General features: G+C 34.4%; 1 protein-coding gene and 1 long non-coding RNA gene across 2 annotated transcripts; one reads left to right on the top strand and one right to left on the bottom strand.

The window, feature by feature from the left end:
* Positions 1–7,017: 7,017 nt before the first annotated feature.
* On the bottom strand, positions 7,018–12,681 carry LOC145639938 (uncharacterized). The gene is made up of 2 exons (XR_014114939.1): positions 12,321–12,681; positions 7,018–7,485 (listed from the first exon to the last, which is right to left on the bottom strand). It is a non-coding gene; the product is annotated as an uncharacterized LOC145639938 (long non-coding RNA).
* Positions 12,682–15,056: 2,375 nt separating this feature from the next.
* Positions 15,057–20,495, top strand: LOC145629261 (pyruvate dehydrogenase E1 component subunit beta-1, mitochondrial-like). The gene is made up of 16 exons (XM_081681842.1): positions 15,057–15,201; positions 15,473–15,542; positions 15,641–15,700; positions 16,109–16,189; positions 16,278–16,304; positions 16,428–16,490; positions 16,602–16,688; positions 17,061–17,186; positions 17,347–17,480; positions 17,555–17,627; positions 17,732–17,797; positions 17,958–17,996; positions 18,074–18,198; positions 19,322–19,436; positions 19,621–19,719; positions 20,071–20,495. Exons 2-15 carry the CDS (start codon positions 15,492–15,494, stop codon positions 19,687–19,689), a joined length of 1,116 nt encoding a protein of 371 aa, XP_081537968.1. The 5' UTR covers positions 15,057–15,201; positions 15,473–15,491; the 3' UTR covers positions 19,690–19,719; positions 20,071–20,495.
* Positions 20,496–20,547: the final 52 nt, after the last annotated feature.

Below are 20,547 nucleotides of genomic sequence, written 5' to 3'. Positions count from 1 at the left end.
AACCTGAAGAATTCGAGTAACATTATACTTTTCCAAAAACAAAACGATATTTCACTCCACACCCCTCCACTTTCTCTAGAAAGGAACATTTTGTTTCCAAGACATATCAAACATATGTATATCTCATCATAGACCCTATTTTACTTGGGGCTGATTCTCTTCAGCTTAATTCTAATTCAATTCAATTTAGCTTCATTCAGGTTAGTTCAGGTTAGTTCAGTTTAGTTCTTAATGTTCTTCTCTCATAAACAATTTATTTCAGCTCTATTCAGTTCAGTTAAACTCCAATCAATTCAGTTCAGTTCAGCTCAGTTTTGAACAGACCCTCAATGCTTAAGGTATTTCTCTCAAATTCAGTTAGTGCTCAACCAAACAACCACTACAGCATTTAAAACACCTCGTAGAGCGAAAAGGATCAAAACATGCAAGGGTGCACACAATTATCACCCATATAACAAGAAATCCAACATCAATTTCACCTACCTTCTACGTTTACAAGAAGGGGCAATTTTTGTTTTAGAGAATCTCAGTTACAGAAGCAAAACATTCTAAGGACAAATTTTCAACAACATCTGTTACAATTGTCATAATCATAGCATCAAACACAAGAAACCAACACAAAGTAGGGTCCCCAAGTTTTAAACAAAAGAAAGAGGGAAATATACTGAGGGTTGAAATTCACAAGACTTGGTGAATTTGGTAGAGTTTGGAACTCAAAAACAGGTTGAGTGTTTCACAATGTTAGTGACACTAATTTGCAATTAATTTAAGGTATGTCAACTAAAACAAGGAATAACCTAAACAAATTGGGTCTAAAAAGTCATCACGTATAAGTATGCAATTTCTTGTATAATTGAACAAAGTTCATAAAATTGTATGGTCCGACCCCACAAAACAAAGCCAATATATCCTATTTATGTTGCAGCTGACTTTAGATAGCTAATAGACGTCAGTTCCTTGTTAAAACAGGAAGGAAATATTAGATATTAATCTCACAATAATCATTATTAATAAAGCACTACTATATAAGCCAAATTCTAAGCCTTGGACATTAAATTGTAGAAATTGGTGGGGAGAATGAAGATTCTCCCACCATCTTCCAACTACATAAAAACTTTGACTTGAATTAAGGGAAAATCATTCCCTAATCAAAGTGTACAACACCGTATCATGTAAATTAGTACCATAATTAACCCTAAAGTGGCGGCGTATATGCCCTTAACACGCGTCGAAAAATGCTTTGGTTGACTTGCCCCTAGTGTTAGAGCATAACCTGAGAAATTTAATAACTTATCAAATTATCAAATGATCATGACTATCCCATTCTTTATACATTATTAAGTATAATTAACTCATCATAATCAAGCTGGAACATGATGCTTAGCACATAAAATCTCAACATCATAGTACTAGTATATGTTAAGAAGACTAATTAATTAGACAAGGTTATGAATGAAAGTGGACTAATAGCCAATGGGAACGCACCAAGTGGATGTGGGACATAGGAAGGACGGCAATAAACAACTCGACTAAGTGTTTAATTATGGGTTAATTAAGAGCACTTTATCACACTAATTATTAGTTAATTTGAACAAGATTTATAAGAAGAGTTCAAGAGGCAAGAATTGGAAAGAGGTTGGGAAGGAAGAGGAGAAAGGAAATTTAATTTGCCGACCAAGGTTACTTGCGACAATGGATTTGAGTCATCTAATATGGATGTTGGAGTTCTTCACGTCACCCACACTATAATCATATTTCATTTTCATGACAATAGGAGAGAGAGAAAGAAAGATAGAGAATAGAGATTAGCAAGGGTGCAATTGTCAATCACGTGGGTCGTGGGAAGGGCCGTCATGGTAGACCACAAACCAAAAAAAACACAACTTGCCGTAAATGTAAAAAACTTGGACAATAATCACTAAGGGTCTGTTTCGTTTACTGAAAACTTATTGAGGCTGAACTGAATTGATTAGGGCTGAAATGAATTTATGATATAAGGAAATTAGGAAATGAACTGAACATAACTGATTGGAGCTTAGCTCAAATGAACTAAACTGAAATTAAGCTGAATAAAATAGGCCCTAAGCTGAATAGAGCATAGCAGATTTTAGCAGAGCATGTGTCAGTAGAGCAGAATAACTTATCTATAGTAAGCAGAACAAAACAGGGCAAAGCAGTTTGAATTTTAATAAAGTAAAGCAAACCACGGCAACTCAATAAAACAGGGCATAAACCTATTTGATTTGGTTGATGGATAATCTGATTGCACAATGTATGATATACAACGGATGCATAAGATATCTGTGTAATACTATGAGCTTTTAGAGTTTAGGCATAAGCAATTAAGCATCAACCTGATTAATAAGTGATTAGGTCAATTACACTAAAGAGGAGAGAGAAAGGGGGGCCCGTTAAGGGTCCAGCAATATTTAATTTTTAGAGGAAGGCTAAAAGGGATGGATTACTAATAATGGGTATCTTGGACAAAAGAAGGGCAGGTTTGAGATTTCTACAACTGTGTTAACCTAGCAGACAGGGAATTGATTCATCAAATGGTGTAGGTTGACTGGCTCCATTACATTTACCCCACTTTAAATTGCCTACTTGATTAGACAAATTTTAATTTTTTGCCCAGTATTTCTTCAACAGTGATATGTCATTTTCTATAATTTATATTTAGATCCATAGAAGAGTACCAACACTAGTGTATACGTAGTATTATCTATATACTATAGACTTATAGAGTCCAATCGCCCAATTTCAATCAAAATAAGTTTCAAATAAGATAAATTTCGACGAATTTGGATAATCACTTTTCAATGGATAGAGCGAAGCCTTAAGTCACTATAGAGTTCATCCGCAATCAGATTAGGGGGAAAAACAATTCAACGTAAAAACAAGCGAAAGCGCCAACATCCAAAGGAAAGCCCCTTTCCATGGCTGTGAGCCTGTGACTTGTTAGTTAGTAATAGTAGTTTAATTGTGCAATACAAGCCAATATATGGTTATGGTGTAGGTCTAAGACCCTCTTCAACTCTCAACTTCATTAGTGTTCGTAGTCATTAATAAGCAAGAGCTCGTACTAAGTCCTTGATATGGGGCCAAAGTCAATGCAAAGATACTTAAGATATATTACTCATCATGGTGATCACGAACTAAGCATATCAATCCCAAATTTCAAATATTCTATTACCATTTACTAGTTCTAGTCTCCTAGAGTGAATAGTTCTCACATTATTCACTAGTTCTCACACTTGCCTACACACAAATTATCTACAAAGTAATTGATGGATGAATTTGAGATACCTAATAAAGGTAAGTGATGAGGTAATATAGAATAGAATGGTAGTAATATGGAGTAGTAAATATAGGATACCTAACAAAAGTAATTGCCAAAGCAATACTCCCTCTGTATTTAAATAAATCAAACATTTTACTTATACGATTTTTTTAGAAAAGTTAGTTAATTTTATCAAAAATAATAGGAAGTGAAGTATAAGTTTGACTAGAGAAAACATTTAAAGGGTTTTGTAGAGACCATTAATTAATAAAATATTATTTTAAAGTAGAGAGAATGTTTTTTAAAAATAGAGAGGTGGCTAAAAAAAGAAACATTTTATTTATTTAAACACACAGAAGAAGAAGAAAAAAAGTTTCATTATTTAAGGAAAAAGATAAACATAGCCTTAAGGGCTATTGTATGTATAAGAAGCTAAAAAGGAAAATAATGAGGAAAGATTAACATTAACTACACCGGTCCACCGTGATTTTGTCATAAATGATTAAGTTCCCAACTTAATTCTATTTTAGAAAGTATATTTAATGGTTATAGATAAACTACATATATCATTACCCTTTTATTTAAACATTGAGAGAGTAAAACGAAAAGAGTAAATAATCCGAAGTATCAATAGATGAAAAGGAACAGCTCAAAAATAAATGTATGGAGTAGAAACTAAAAGGTCAAAAAGGATTCAAAGTCCAAATTACTCTTTCCTACGGGCTACTAAGTACCAAACACCTCAGTAAAATCAGATTCTTCACTATAATACAAAGTTATTTAAATTTGAGACCAAACAAATGACATAAAGAAAATTCAACTTCCAAATCAATCAAAAACAAAAATAGAAGAAGTGAAGCAAATGAATTCATCAATAAGATTCGCACATGGGAGCTGGCAAAGTCGGCAACAACCAATGCTGATGATTAAATGGAATAATAATATGGATAAAAATGTATACCTATATTTTGCATCTGCCCTAAAAAAGGTGACATTTTTATATGTAAGCAAGAACCAAAACTTTGCACTCAGCAATCGGAAAATACAGCACATACTAAACCATTTAAAGCAAGAGAATTGCACATGCAAATTGTCATTTTTAGAGAGAAGTGTATACAGACTACTTAACACTTCTTTTGGACAAAGGAAGAGGGTGCAAGGGAAGGAATACCAAGTCATTGAAAGAGGGTGGAAAAGGGAAGAGGGTATTAGTGACTAGTGAGTAGTACATACATGTAAGAAACTAAAATTTCCATATTTTGATTGGGAAGTTGGGGTAGGAAGAGAAATGAGATCAAAGAAACTCGTATACTAAGTAATTATGGTTATCGAGCAGTTTCCACCAAAACTCAAAGAAATTGAGCTGATCAAGAAAGTTTCTAACCTACGTTTACATTAACGTCACTCTAATGCTAAGAGCTCTAGCATCATAATGCAAGATGAAGGGTGTTGGATAGATGCACACTTCCTAATCCGTACGATAACAAAAATAGAGTCATTTCTAATTGACCCTTAAACGACAAATAGATTCTAATTCAGTTCATTAATATCCAAAACTAATTAAAGATTATTATGACACAGTTGGAAATAGACAGATAATTCAATATAAGTTTCTAGTCTCACAAAGGAAATATAGTTCATCTACAATTTCACTCCCCAAGTCTTTAGACTCCTTACCACTTCTATTAGTCCTAATAGAGTACACAGTAAAATAGATATATAGGACCACATTGTAACACAAAAGGGCAAATAATTCCAACGATCATGGTTCAAGCTACTTAACTTAGTGGTCAGGGCCTACTTCCACAACTTATGGGGGATGGGTTAGAACTTAAAACTATATTTAATTAAATCTACTAGAAGAAACATGCCCTACTACCAGCATTACTGTCCATAGGCACGGCAAGGATCCTAAGGAAGAGCCAAACCATAAAGGTTCGTCGTTTTTGGACAAGTTCCCAATCAAAGGGGTGTCAATGAATTACCCTCCATCCATTCGTCTGTATTTTTGCATTATCCTATTTTAGCTATGTTCATTATTATCATTTTGGGACAAAGGCTTTATTGTTGTTGTTGTTGAGGTGTGTTTGTTATTGATCTTCTTATTTTTGCTTTATTTATTTTATAGCAAATTCTTTTTTGCATATTATTTTATAGCAAATTCTCCTTTACCCCCTTAACCCACCACATTGGTCCACTAATAATATTCAATAATACCAAGTCTCTAAACAATTTTCTCTCTTAACTAAATACTCCAAAAAGGAATCCACTTTCGCTAACATTTTTCCTCTGGTTAATCTTTGTTGCTACTATGAAAATGAAAAGAGGGAGGCGGATGAATGAAGGGATTACTGTAGATGTTTGCATAACTTTGCCTTCTACTCTTTCTTGGAATATGGTTAAGAAACTATATTATAGATCTTTTGATAAAGTGTCACCTGTGCGCAAGTGAAGATAGGTTTTGTTAAACAAAAGTTAAGGCAATAATGCATATAAATAATGGCAATTTACGTCTTTCCTTTTAGAATACAAAAAAGCTCCCAAATATATATCTAAATATTAAACAAAACACCCGAATTCACTAATCATATTATTTGCATGATTAGGATATTATTAATGTTCCCTTCACTAACTCTAGTATAGTGACCAGCCATCATTATAAAGTAATTACTATATATGGTCTGCTTCCACAACTTTGAGATAACCATAAACCTTAAAATACAACAAAACCAAAAGTCAAAATTGGACAAATCTGCTTAATAAGTAAGCCAAACGTAAGGGTGCCGTAATGAAAGTTTCTCAGAAAAAATAATATGAATTGTGGAAGCAACAAAGACTTAAACATGAAAGATAATAGCTTTCTTTGTGAAAAAAGATACTTTTTCCTTCATACTTATTGTTCTCCTAACACCTATCGGTATCATAGATTACGTCTAAAGATCAATATGGCTGGAATAAAGGGAAATAGAAATGCTTGTTTCACGTCTTTGAACATCTTGGATATCAAAATCAATCCCCCCCAATTCCAAGAATAACCTCAAAGGGAATTGTCCTAGTCTAAAGAGAATTGTCTCTTAGGTTTATGGCTAACCTTAAAGTCGATTTCATATCAATATGGACCACCAATTTACATCAGATGATGTACATCATAAAGACAAGCTGAAACGGCAAATACTCCACCAAGTAGACCCAAACTTCCAACACCCTTTTGAAGTAGGAAGGGGCATCGTCCCATGACCAACTACCAACAAATACCAAATTTTGAGATGAAAACCTCAGCCTTTCAACTTGACAAAAAAGCACTCATTTGATTCTAAGCCAAACAAGCAAAGACATAGGAATATATAAATTCTATTTCCCAACACTTCATAGTGGAATTTCCAATTAGCCTTTACAGGGCATTACACCTCAAGTTCAGCAAAAAGTAATGGGGAAATCCAACCACCAGTATACCTTATACTCCAGATGCGGTCAGGTTTTCCGCTCACAACAGATTATAACGATGTTTATTTAGCAATAATCACATCCCCATAAAAAATCCTCAGCCCTTCTAACAGCTCAAATTGGATAGTAAAACCAGTTCAAGAGCACCAATATTAACAGCATCATCTTTAAAATAAACCAAAAAAATCATTTCATCTCATAACTCATCAAAGCATACTCCTAAAAATTACCAAGCGGTAAGGATAACCATGTACAAAAACAATCCCTCAATGCTAGACGGAAACTCAGGTAAGAATTCACAAATGATACCATTTATATTTCATCTAGTGATGCAAAACAAAAAAGACATCTGGATGAACGCCAAGATGTTACTGTTTTGACCAGCCTACTGAAGTTAGAACTGAAACATTACTAGTCAAAGTGAAAATTGAGAGCTTTGACGCAAAAGGCTTAACCTTCCAGGTAAAGTTTGAATATACTATGATTTTGACAGGGCTACCTAATAATAAGATTATTCTGGTCAAGCAATCATATTATCCAAGAACTAGGGGTCTAATTTCACAGTAAATATTCAAGAATGTTCAAGCAGGAAAGATATTCATAAAGATACAAAAACAATAACTATTGTGCACCCTTAAGATCATCCTCTATTCCTCAAATTTGTTCAAGAATCTTGCCTGGTCTCCCCACTGCTTGCCATTGTCTAGACCATTTAATTTTGCAGGAGGTTGATCCGAACAAGCCTTAAGCACTGCTTCATTCTGTGAAAATTATTTGTGAGTATAACACATTTATGTGTGTCAACAAAGTCAGATAAAGATATACAGGTTACAATCATTCAGACTACCCAATTCAATATGAACAAAACAGCTGAAAAACATCCAAATTCTATAACTACATGCACCACAGGCTCCACATAACATAACACTTATATTTGTAGAAAATAAAACAGTATATGCAGACAAGCATTCAAGGCAGTGGCTGCAGGGTTGTTTTTATTGATAGCATTGTACTGTACCATCAAGAAAATCTGCCAAATTCTGACAAAAGGGACATTTCCAGAATACAGTAGCAACTTACTGTCAGCAACCACCAACTGTAACCAAGCAAGATATGCAGTTGCAGTTTAAATTATGGCCACCCTAAATAAGCAAATGATTAATGCACATGATTGAAGACAAGACTGTAAACTTATATAGCAGCAATTCAGTTGACTATACACTCTGCAAAATGCTCCTATTGATAATAGCACAAATAGAAGATTCTCTAATCAAAAGGAATTTGCCGTTGAAGTTCTATCTAATTGCAGGTTGTTGAGAAATATCAGGAAAGATACATAGAATATGATTGATAATATGTCCTTTTTGGTGGACGCAGGGAGAGAAAGGGGTGAGAATTCTACTTAATTGTAGATACATAGAGTAAGAAAATTTAAAAACTGTGACTGTAAGAAATGGATTTAGTAAGAGATAGAGCAAAAAGGTGGGTGGGTGTACGGAAAAGGTAGATAAAGTAAGGATGTGAGTGGAAAGGTGTAAGTATTGTGGGGTGGGAAGGATACGATCGTAAAGGGGGTTAACCAAAATTTAGATAAAGTAGGAGTAGGAAAAAATAAACACGAACCCAAACTGAAAGTGATTTGAACAAAAAACACTGAAGTAGTACCAGCATAAACAGTGTGAAGTTGTAAACTTGCCACTATTAAGTGGCGATTGTACCTCTAACAAGCAAATAAGCTACTTATAAAAATTCCTCGAAAAACCTGTAGTGAAAGAGTAAACACAAAATACTCCATAGTACTCCCCCTATCCCAGAATAATTGACATAGTCAAACACGGCACGTATGCCAATACACTAATTAGACCTTAAATATATATATATAATTAGTATTGTGAAGCTTTATATTAATACCTATTTAACTACATATTTCATGATATATTTGCTTCTAATACGTTACTAAAAAAATTATGGTCAAAGCTAAAATGTGGATAGTGAAAAAAAGTCCAACATGTCAATTATACTGAGAAAATGAGAGTAATAGCAGTAAATAATGGTAATCGTCAGTGATGAACTTCCCTCTAACAAGCAGACATTAATTTCAAAAGATCCACGAAACAAATGCATTAAATTGATAAATTATATATACTGTAATAGTAGTGAAGATAATACAGTAATATTTTAAAACAAATAATAATTATAATAAAAGTGAGTAGAAAGTATGTTAAAAGTAGCACTAAAAGCAAAAATTATGGCAGTCATAGAGAGGCTAGGAAAGAAATAGGCATCACAAAGCAATTTAATAACACACGTAAGAACTAAGAACTGCCAGTAGAGAATAGTTATCATGTTCAAGAGTAATTTGAATGCACAAAAGCTACAAACAACAGACCCTATTTGCAGAATGCTACAAGAATCCCAAAAAAAAAGTCACAAATTTGTGCCAAGGGTCATTTTCTTCATGAGATCCAAATGAGCAAGTCGACTTCCTATAATCATCTTCGGCCATCTCTTCCTGTTTTGGAAGCCTTGATATACACTCACGACAGCTCATTGGGCATCATGGTTCCTTCAATTAGCAGTCTAACATGCTTGAATCATTTAAGTCTTGATCCCACCATATGCCAAATTACTTTCCTTACTTCATTATATCTAGAACGAGTGTATGACCATTAATAAAACAAAACAAATCAACGTAACAATCTAAAATAGAATCTTATAGTTGCTAGAGAACAAAGCAATGAAGCATCCCTGTCTCAATCACTAATAACTTAGCATTTGCATTACGAGCACCATAAAATCTCTATAGTACCTATATGAAACACTTTAAGCATGTCATATAAACATTTAATGTAATTTAATGTAAATGGTAAACCATTTCTCAATACCTGAACAATTCTGATATGACTGTAGGTCCATTAGGTATTGGATCCATATGATACACTTGCAAATTTGCAAATGAATTTCGGGTTGTGGAGTGGTCACCAGGGCACAGAATTCGACATCCAGATCAATAACCAAAATGAGTTAGCCAGAGACCCAGAGTGGAGTAGAGAGAGTGCTGAAGTATGACCATTGCCATTGGAAGTGTAGTCTTCCCTTACCTTAAACCCCAAGAAAGATACATTACAGTCCATGTGTTTTATAGTTAGCAACATGAGTGGACTTAGGCTGTTCAGGGTATGGGTCATATTATAAATTGGGATTCGTAGGATAAAAACCATGATATGTGTACAAGTACAACGAGTGGACCGAAAAGTGGGCAAGAAATTTTATCAATGAGACGAAACATTTGTTGTGGCCACTTTGACACAAAACATTTTTGCCAATTTACATGTTACAAATCATTATATGATCCATAGGCCCAAATCCTGCCTATGTAGTTAAACCTAAAGCATATTCTCTTTATGGCTTGGGGAAGGCCACACTTTTAATGCTCACACTCCAGCACTCTCTCTCTCTCCCGAATATGACTTAGCCATCAAAGGCTCTGGGGACCAACTAAGGATTCCGAGTACATCTGATCTAGGTTTGATGGGCTCATAATCATCCGGAAGGTATATGTGGTTCCATTCTATAACACAAACAATATAACCATTCATTTGCCATGAGTGATCACCTTAACAAACTAGCTCAATGGCACCGAGGGATATTGGCAATATAGCAGATCTCAGGCCACAAAATTGGTTGCTTTTCTTTTGTCGCAATTTTACATTCAAGTACATTAAATCTCTTTTAATCCCTTAGAAACCCTCAACTCTAGATTATTGCCCAAAAGTTAAGCTTAGATGGCGACTCACATAACAAAACGTCTCAAAAAACATCATGGAACATGACTCAGTGTTTTCTACTAAGCTCATATGTACATTTGCGAGGAAAACTAAAAGTGGACTTTGATTTATGTCATGCATCCCAATTTTGAGAAAAATATTGCTTTGTGTTTGTTAGTAATGCTCAAAAGGTAACACTTTGCTTCTATAGTGTTTCCATTAATGAACAACTGGAGGTTATCCCCAAGTAGCTCCATAAACCACTTTGACGAGAAGAATGAAACAAAGGTAGATAAATAACAATCTTAGGACAAAAAAAATACAGAATAGCACTCACAGGCTAAAGCTAGTCTAAATTCTCTCACATATTTTCTGTTCATTCCTATTGAATCTTGCCAAAGTACTCCAATAATCCAGTTCATCAAAAAACATATCAATGTCATATATTTTATCTCTTACCTACCCACTTTTGGTTAGTCCTATTTCTTTTTACACTGTTCATGACAAAGTATATGCCTTACTCAGCTCCTTGTTCCCACCCAAGGTAACCAAAAAGGAGTATCATAATTCATACATAGATCCTCACACTTCCACACTTTGCATTAGAAAACTGGGAATGCCATATCATCCATCTGATCAATTAAGTGTGAGCTATAACCTATTTATCTTGGAATGCTAGTCATAGTCCTAGTGCAGCATGGTGGAATTACCTGCAGGTATCTGAAATAAATCCCATATGGAAACTTAAAAGTAAGTTAAGTCTACTGAACAGAATAAATAAAAAAGCCTCACATTGTGCTGCATATATATATTCCATGCAATTGTGCTCCGATTGATAACGCGTGTCTAAAGTCCACCAAACAAGTGCCTATAGTGTTTGCCACAGCACACAAGACCGGCAGTTTCTGCATATTCTTCGCGCATCATTGAGGCCTTTCATATAAACACTAGACAATACAAACCTGACAAACTAGTCCCAGATGTTCTCCTCAACCCTATTCCATGGCCCGAACTCCAGTACTCCACAATAATCAAGTCTCCTAAGACTCCAACAAGCATCTTACATTCCTAATTTCCTACTAGTATAAACTCTTTTCCCCTCACTCTCAGTCCCAGATAAAGCTGATGCTGTGTTCATTCTAAGTACAGTAACTGTTAAAAGTAATAGCACTTTATTGAGACCCAAGTATAAGATCTTTTCGTTTATTTAACAGCTGACAGAGCAGAAAGGGCCGTTACTAGGTTGATTTCCAAATTTAATAACTGATATGAACATCTCACTGGATTGCCCTCAATAGCTTACCAGTCGTGGAACATCAAAAACTCGAAAATTTGCCAAACTATAGATTGCTAAAACGCATCTCCTTGATCACAATTACTTAGACATACATTGATCTTGCAATACAGTGTAAGGAAAAACATCTCTAACGAAGAAGGTAATAATGGGTAACAGACTAATAACTTAATCTATATCATTGATGTGGTCAAGCATTCGAAAAAAGGGAAAACTACTCCAATTCGACAACGAAATAGGCATCAATTGTTAAATTCAGCAACTATATCATATTAAAGTTCATACATTTCTCCCAATGAATGATAACTACACTACACATTGTAAGTTCCACAAATAGACAATTAGTTAATCCACAATTGAATATGAGCAAAGAGGAATAAAGAGTTTGTAGATGATAAACCCTAGGACAAAATAGGGTTTAAGGGTATCAAAGAAGTAAAGCAACATCAACCAATTAATCAATTAAACAACACAATCAGGAAAGATAGAAACTTCATTAAAGCATAAGAAAAAAGGGATAGAGAGAGAAAAGAACCTGCCAAACACGACGAAGACGTTTCTTAGCGTTAGCCTTACGAGTAGAAGTGAGCTTGATTCTCTTCCAAAGAAGACCACCAGAATCGTGTTTTTTCACAATCTCCATCATTCTTGTACCCCAGAAAGCTCCCAATCCTCCCATTTTCTCTCTCTTACTCCAAGCCCAGTAAAGCCGTTGTTTGTAGCTCGATCTTCTGGAGAATTTGCGAGTTCGAGTGTTTGTGTTTGTGTTTGAAGTTAGGCTGCGATTTGGGGGGCTGGTGGATTAGAAGGGAATGAAATGGTACACTACACACTCGGATTGAGCGGCATTGCCTTCGTTCTTGTTGTGGGAAAATTAGGGATGCTGATGCGGTTAATGAAGGGATGGATCTAGGGGTCAGCAAAAATTCTGGGTACCCGGAATTGGAACCGGAACCGGCGGGTCCGAAATTGAAATTGGCCCCGGTGGTTCCAATTCCGGGTAATAAATTAAGGACCCGGTTATAACCAATTCTAATTCCAATTCTTAACTTTTTGCAACCGGAACCAGTTGGGTACCCGGTTACCTAATGTATGCTAAAATAAATAAATTTTAAATAATAAAAATATGTTGAATGTATCTATTTTGTAAATTAAAAAAGTATTATTAATACCTAACATAGATACAAATAGCTTAATGCATATATAAATATAAGTATTAAACGCTAAAAATGAACCTAACTAAAATAAAAATTATAATTTGTATTATATTTTAACAATTACATACATAAGTGGGTACTCGGAACCGGAACCGGAACCGGTACCCGGTGGTTCCAATACCAATTCCTAAATTTTAGGACTCGGTTGAACCAATTCCAATTCCGGGTCCGAATTTTAGGACCCGGTTCCAACCAATTCCAAGTCCGGGTCCTAAAATTTTAACCGGGTACCCGGTTTTGGATCGATGGATACAACTCGCACGTTAATCGACTAGGTTTAGGTGAAATTGACTTGAACTCAAACTCGAACTCGACTTGAGATTAGGGGTGGCAAACCCTGGCTCGACCTAATAACACGACCCGAAATTACTGAGAGAAACCTGAATCTGAGCCAAGCCAAACAACTTGAATTCGACCCGGTTTGACCCAACTTTCATATTTCGTGATAATAATAAGTTTTACACTATTTTTATAGTTTCTAAGCATAACTCGATATCTGACCCGATCCCGAATTGCCACCTCTACTTGACATATTATTAAAAGAATATTGAATGAGAGTAACGAATAGCTCAAGTGGTTAGAGTTTCCCTCCCGACTCCAAATCTTGGGATAGATTCTCATCACTCAGCCTTTGTAGCTCTCTAAAAACACAAATAAATAAATAAATATAATTAAAAATTAAAAGAATATCGAGTAATCATTATCTTTAATTGTACAAATTACAATTAGGGCCACTTGCTCAAGGTGTAAGCCTAATTTTATCACTAAGAAAAATCGAGAGAGATTGAGCCGTTGAGGACTACTGTTACAAACTTATAATTAATGTACATTTTGGTATTTACAAGGTAACCTACTTTCGCCATCCAATTAACTACTCAATATTCTTCTTGAAAAATATATTGAATTTTTGTATATTTGATGCAATTAATAATTAGAAGGTTGTCGGTTTTGATGATTATATAAGAGATGTCCTCCTTGATTGTTATTCATACTATAACACCTTTCTATTTTGCTATTTAGCGGTATCGCTGCTAGGTTTAAAGTATTTGACGTTGTTGCCATGCCAGTGTGATCCTTGGTGATGATACTCGCTGTTGAAACAACGATTGGTTATATGAGCTGTCAAAGTTGAGTTTGTGGGTACTCAAGGCCCCAAGGGCAAGTATAAACCTAACTTATATGGACACATTGAGCTACTCCATCTATTTCATAATATTAGGCTCTGTTCTCTTCACCTTAAAAAAATAATATTAAGTAAAAATAATTTCAATTCAGTAAAAATAAATTCAGTTCAGTAAAATTAATTTCAGTTCAGTAAAAATAATTTCAGTTCAGTAAAAATAAGTTCAATTCAGCAAAATTCAGTTTTATTAAAGAAGAATTGTAATAGAAAATCATCTTTAACTCTTAAAATTTGAGGGAATCTTCTAAATTTCTCTTTATATATCACTAGTTTTGTGCCCCGTGCGATGCCCGGGTTGTTTATGCAGTCGATTTAAATCTATACAACGTGGCGCGACACTCAATTTTTTTTTTTATTGAAAATAAAACTCTAAATTAACAATTTTATCCTAAAATTCTATCCAAATTTGATTCATAATAGAATTCTAAACTAACTTTTTTATCTTATGAAATGTATTTAATCTATCCAACGTGGCGCAACACTTGGCGAAAAATTAGAATGCCAAGTGTCGCTGTCTCGTGACCTGACTAAAAGTTTAGCTTTATATATTAGTTATTATATGATAACAAACATAATCATATGAGATCTGATTTTATTCATCTTGATAAATACTTTATTAATATCTAATTTTTATAATTTTTGCTAGTGTGAGATTAAAGATATTTGCAATTAAAGATTTGCATCGATATACATAAATGAGATTAATATTATGAAATGGAAGAGGTATTAACTTAATTCGTTATGACTCGAAAAGTGACCAACGACAGACCCAATTTGACAGCTTACTAGTAGAAGGCCGGCCCAAGCCAAGGCCCAAATCGCAACAAATAGCGGGAAGTCGGGAAGAAAAGGAAAAAAGAAATAGAATAATCATATTCATTTCAATTGATTCCTTCATTTAATTAATCGACATTATATTATAATAATCATAATTATATTAATCAAAACATTCCCAGAATCAGTAGGAAGAAGGCGATCATTCTCCAATTCGTTAATCTTCTACCACCAAACTCAACGTACGTCGCCATTTCTTTCTTTGATTTCGATTTTCACTATTTTTTCTCATTTTTTCATGATTCTTTGGATTCTGCGTTTTTTTAGGCATGTTAGTTAATTTTTCTTAAATTATGGTGTTAAAGTTTGCAATTTTCATGCAAAATAGGTTATAAAATATATTAGGTTGTTAATTTTGTTGAATCATACGTGAATCTTATTTGATTTTCTAAATTATATCATTTGATTTGATTATGTTTTTAAATTTTCGTGTTCGTCTGATTTTTGCGTTAGGTTTTATAAAATTGCAAATATGATGGGAATTATGAGGCAGAAGTTTGCTTCTGGAAGCTTCTCTCAATCGGTTTGTGGAAAATTTCAATTTTGTGTACTATTTAATTTGAAAGTTATGTTCATGATTAAATTTGGTGATGAAAATGATGGAATTATTATGAATTGCAGTTGCAAAGGATTAGACCTGCTGTTTTGGGTTTGAGAAGCTACTCATCTTCTGGAAAACAGGTCGATTTTCTTATTTTTCTGTAATTTATTTCTTTTTTTTTTCAAGGTTTTAAGTTTGATTATTCAATGTTTTGTATATATGGAGTGAAAATTGACTGAAATTTTAGTGTTCTATTCGATACCACCCTAGACTCATCTTCAAGGAATTGTTGTCGTCTTCCCTTGTTGTTATTGCCGTCTTTTCTGATATACATTTGAAAGATGTGTTAGTTGTATATTTGATTTGTTTATGAAATGTGATTAGGTTTTTGTTAGTTATTACTTTCGTATGTTGGATAGAAGTTGCTTTTAGTTCATAATGCTGTTCTATGTTAGGTCCGCGTCCTGCTTTTGTTCTTGTTACTTTTGGTCTTGTTTTCCACTTCAAATTTGTTGGAAATATGTGTAATTTTTCATGTTGGATCACAGATGATGGTTAGGGATGCCATTAACTCTGCGATTGACGAGGAGATGGGTGCTGATCCTAAAGTATTTTTGATGGGAGAAGAGGTATTTAGAATTTGTTTAGAAATATTATCCATGGAATTTTTCCTATTACCTTCCGAAGTTTGTTAATTGTACATAATTTTATATGCAGGTTGGGGAATATCAAGGTGCCTATAAGGTAAAACTTATTAAAGAGATGAAATAAAGGGTGTTGACATGTCTGTAATTTGAAATTTCTCTGAGAGAATTGCTAATTGTTACCTTACTCTACATCTCTCCGGTTTGAATTTTGTTTACTTAGATCACAAAAGGATTGCTCGACAAGTATGGTCCCAATAGAGTTATTGACACACCCATCACAGAGGTCAGGCTTTCCACTTGCTTCATGCTCGTTGTTGTTGTAGTCTGACTATATCTTGGATGCCTGCACAATGCTAACTTGGGGTTAACCATTCTTTCATCTTTTGTCCTACAGGCTGGTTTCACTGGTATTGGTGTTGGTGCTGCTTTCCATGGCCTGAAGCCTATTGTGGAGTTCATGACTTTTAATTTTGCTATGCAGGTTACAACCTCTCTTCCTTTCACACTTTTTAAAACAAAGTTTCCTAGAATCTATTGAATGTTGTTTTGTAATCCATACTCCATACATCTGTAGCTCCATACTAAATTGGGAAGGTGTCAGATCATTATGTCAGACAAGTAGCACAAAATTCCAGATTTTCAGATTCTTTGATGTCCGCTTATAGAATTTCTCTATGCATGGGAAGAAAGGCTGTATAGCATGAATGTTTGAACTTTTGATTGTACATGGCTTCATGCTAGTTTATAAAGCATGTATTTTGTTGTTATTTTTCTTTGTTTCTTTTAGACTTTTGAATTTAGATGTTAGGAAAATGATGTATGTATTGACTAAACTCTATTTAATTTATGGCAGGCAATTGACCACATAATAAACTCTGCTGCAAAAACATGCTACATGTCTGCAGGCCAGATCACTGTTCCCATTGTTTTTAGGGGTCCTAATGGTGCTGCTGCAGGAGTTGGTGCCCAGCATTCCCAGGCATGTCTATTCTGTTTTAATTTAAGTTGGAAGTTAATCATTACTTACAGGAAGTCAGTGGGAGTGATGTTGTTAAGAACAATCTTTTGTCTCCACTTAACTTCCAGCCATATATATTATGTCTGTTCTCACTAGTGATCTTCCCCTAAATGTTTTGCAGTGCTATGCACCATGGTATGGCTCTTGTCCTGGATTGAAGGTTTTGTCTCCATACTCAGCCGAGGATGCTCGGGGATTGTTAAAGGCAGCCATTAGGGATCCTGATCCAGTTGTTTTTCTGGAGAATGAAATACTGTACGTGATTCATATCTCTCTGCTGCGTCCGTGTGATGGTTGATTTAGTTTCTTAACTGATTATATGTCTTTAGATATGGAGAGTCATTTCCGATTTCTGATGAAGTTGTAGATCCCAACTTTACTGTCCCTATTGGAAAGGCCAAGGTATCATCCTTAATCTAGATTATTGAAATTTATTGTTCAACATGTTGCATCGTTTCACTTGTATTTCTGAATATGTTGCATTACTGCTCTTTTTTTCCCTATAGATTGAAAGGGAAGGGAAGGATGTGACAATAACAGCATTCTCAAAGATGGTGGGTTTTTCTCTCAAGGTTAGTGAACAATATTTCTTCATCCCCTGTTATATGTTGCATCATGTTGCTAAAGATCCTTAGCATGTATTACACAATGCTTATAATGTATAAATGCGTCTTGTTTAAGATGGATATTGTCATCTAAATATTCTATTTCTGACCCTTTACTAATGTCCAGGCAGCTGAGATACTGGAAAAAGAAGGAATAAGTGCTGAGGTAAAAATCCGAATCACATTTGATCTTGATTGAACATGTTTTTAAGTGAAAATTTTGATGATTTTATTATTTTTCAGGTCATTAATTTACGATCAATTCGGCCTCTGGACAGAGCATTGATCAATGATTCTGTGAGGAAAACAAGCAGATTGATAACTGTTGAAGAAGGGTTTCCACAGCATGGTGTTGGAGCTGAAATCTGGTTTGTTCTCTTTTTATGACATGATTAGGATGTTTTCTTAAGTTCATGGTGTTACTGGATAGTTGTGTAAGTCATCATTCAACTAGGATAACCACATTTTGACCTGCTGTGTCTGTAAATGCTGTAGTCTTTAGGGTAGACAGCGTGAGTATTTTGCTGATTGCATCAGCTAGTGGCAAGGAATCTCTATTTCTTAAATACTTCATACTATTTTATTGGTCATTACTTGTCAAATACAAAGATCTCACCATCATGAATCTTTTGTGTTTTATTCTCTTGATGTTTGGTCTGGGTATTGGAGAGGGGTTTAGAGGAATTAAGAGGAACATACATTCCTTGTAATCTGAATAGCTTGTAAACTTATGCTTCTATACCAATATGCTTTAAAGCTTAATATCTTAACATGTTATCCTAATATGAGTGTTATTTAGAACTAAATATGAAACATAATCCCCAAGGTGTGTGTAGGAAATATTGGAGTAATTGGACTCCCCAAATTACTCATAGGGTGAGGTTTATAGTGTATGTTGGAACACTGGACATAATAATTTAACGAATTGAAAATTACCGTTCCTTTTGTCCTTTCATAGAAATTTCAACAAATGACAAATTCATTTTACTATTTTAGTTACTTATACTGCTATCATAGACGATTCGTAAGCTTCCTGCCTTCCAGATGTGACTAGAAGAGGAGCAGTCTCTAAGGAGATGTTCAACATTGTTTCCTTTTCACCATTTCCAGAGCAGATTCACCACTTTCAATTAGAAAACCTTTCACATTAGCTATTAAACCATCCCCACAATCTAGCTCTTAGAAGCCTATTTCGTTAGAGTTCACTAATGCTCTCTGATGCCTGAAGTGCCTGATAGTGATAATTGATAATTAAATTAGACTATAAGAGCAGAACTACAGAACCAAGTGTGTCGATGAGACATCACGTCTGATTCATTAATTTTCTTCCCTTTCACATTTCAAAATGTGGTTTTTATGGAAAATACTAAGACTAATCTGCTTACAGCTTACCTGAATATATTAAGGCTGATGTGAGTTTTCTGTTTCTCTTTATCTTTCCGAGTCACTTGATTTGCTGCACCTGTTCACATTCTCTGATGTTCTTGACAGTACATCTGTTATTGAGGATAGCTTTGATTATCTTGATGCACCTATTGAGAGGATTGCTGGGGCCGACGTACCAATGCCTTATGCACCCAACCTTGAGAAAATGGCTCTACCACAGGTTGTTTTTACTGTGTATCATGTTTGTGTGAATGCATGTTGCTTTCAGATTTTTATTTAGCAATGTCTGTTAGCCATTTCAAAAATATTTAACAGATATTACTTGAGTTCCTTGGTATCTGAGGGTGGTTATTTAGCTCTGATTTTTGACGATCTCCTGTTGCTTTGCTGATTGGATACACCAGATTGAAGATATCGTACGTGCTGCAAAGCGGGCTTGTTATAGAGCAGTACCAATGGCTGCAGCAGCATAAGCTTTACCATACCTTTCATGTACCTTTGAGGTAGTTTCTTTGTATTTAATGGTATATATTGATGCAATTCGTGAGTTAATTTTTTTTTATTATTATTATTATTGTTATTAAATTGCATGAGTATACTTTTTTTCTTTTCATTCTGAAGTTTAAGTGTTAAAATATACAACCTTTGTCAAATTTGTAAGTAACTAAACTTCAGAAATTTTATTTATTTAATTTAAAAAGAAAAGTTGATGCAAATTATATAAAATAATACTGTAATAAATTGGACTGTTATGGAAGTAAGATTTTCATTCAATTTGAAAAATAAAGTCGATGAAATGTTGTTACCAATATGTTTCTAGTACGCTGATTTATGTTGAACGGATTTTCTTACAGGAAATTGTTGAGCAATAAACCGTTTTATGTATGCTATGGGACGGGAGTATAAGGTGAATAGCCTCTAATTTGTGAGGGTTATGTCAATTGAGCCATATATTAGATGCTTCTTAGAGCCACATATGTAGCTTAGAATTTTAGATTGCAGAGATTTTGTTACCCCGTGTCTATCTTCTGCAGTATTACTTCCTGTATGATGACAGAGTGACAATTTTTCCTGGTGGTGGCACAAATATGGTTCAGTTTGATTTTTCTTTGAAATAAGTTTAAAGTGCGGGAGATGGACAATTCTTATGAGCTTTTTCTGAGGAAATTATTTGTTGTAATGTATGCATTTTCTCATCGCTTTACATTGTAGAATTATGTCATTAGCTTTGTTTCTTGTTTGTGCTATTCAAATCTTTTTGTACTGGATTTACTTTGTATGTTTTTGTTGCTCTTTATATTTGTCCAAAACTTTCTTGATACATTTGTCAC

This window comes from Chenopodium album, chromosome 1 (genome assembly GCF_948465745.1).
Source record: "Chenopodium album chromosome 1, dcCheAlbu1.1, whole genome shotgun sequence".
Classification (NCBI taxonomy): domain Eukaryota; kingdom Viridiplantae; phylum Streptophyta; class Magnoliopsida; order Caryophyllales; family Amaranthaceae; genus Chenopodium; species Chenopodium album.
This window is presented reverse-complemented; position numbering and strand designations above follow the sequence as displayed.

What these genes read in the sequence shown, in the direction of transcription:
- LOC145629261 (XM_081681842.1), top strand. Translation starts at nt 15,492, where the DNA reads ATGATGGGAATTATGAGGCAGAAGTTTGCTTCTGGAAGCTTCTCTCAA. An exon ending in CTTTTAATTTTGCTATGCAG is followed by an intron (nt 16,689 to 17,060) that starts GTTACAACCTCT and finishes AATTTATGGCAG; the next exon opens with GCAATTGACCACATAATAAA. An exon ending in TTTCTGGAGAATGAAATACT is followed by an intron (nt 17,481 to 17,554) that starts GTACGTGATTCA and finishes ATATGTCTTTAG; the next exon opens with ATATGGAGAGTCATTTCCGA.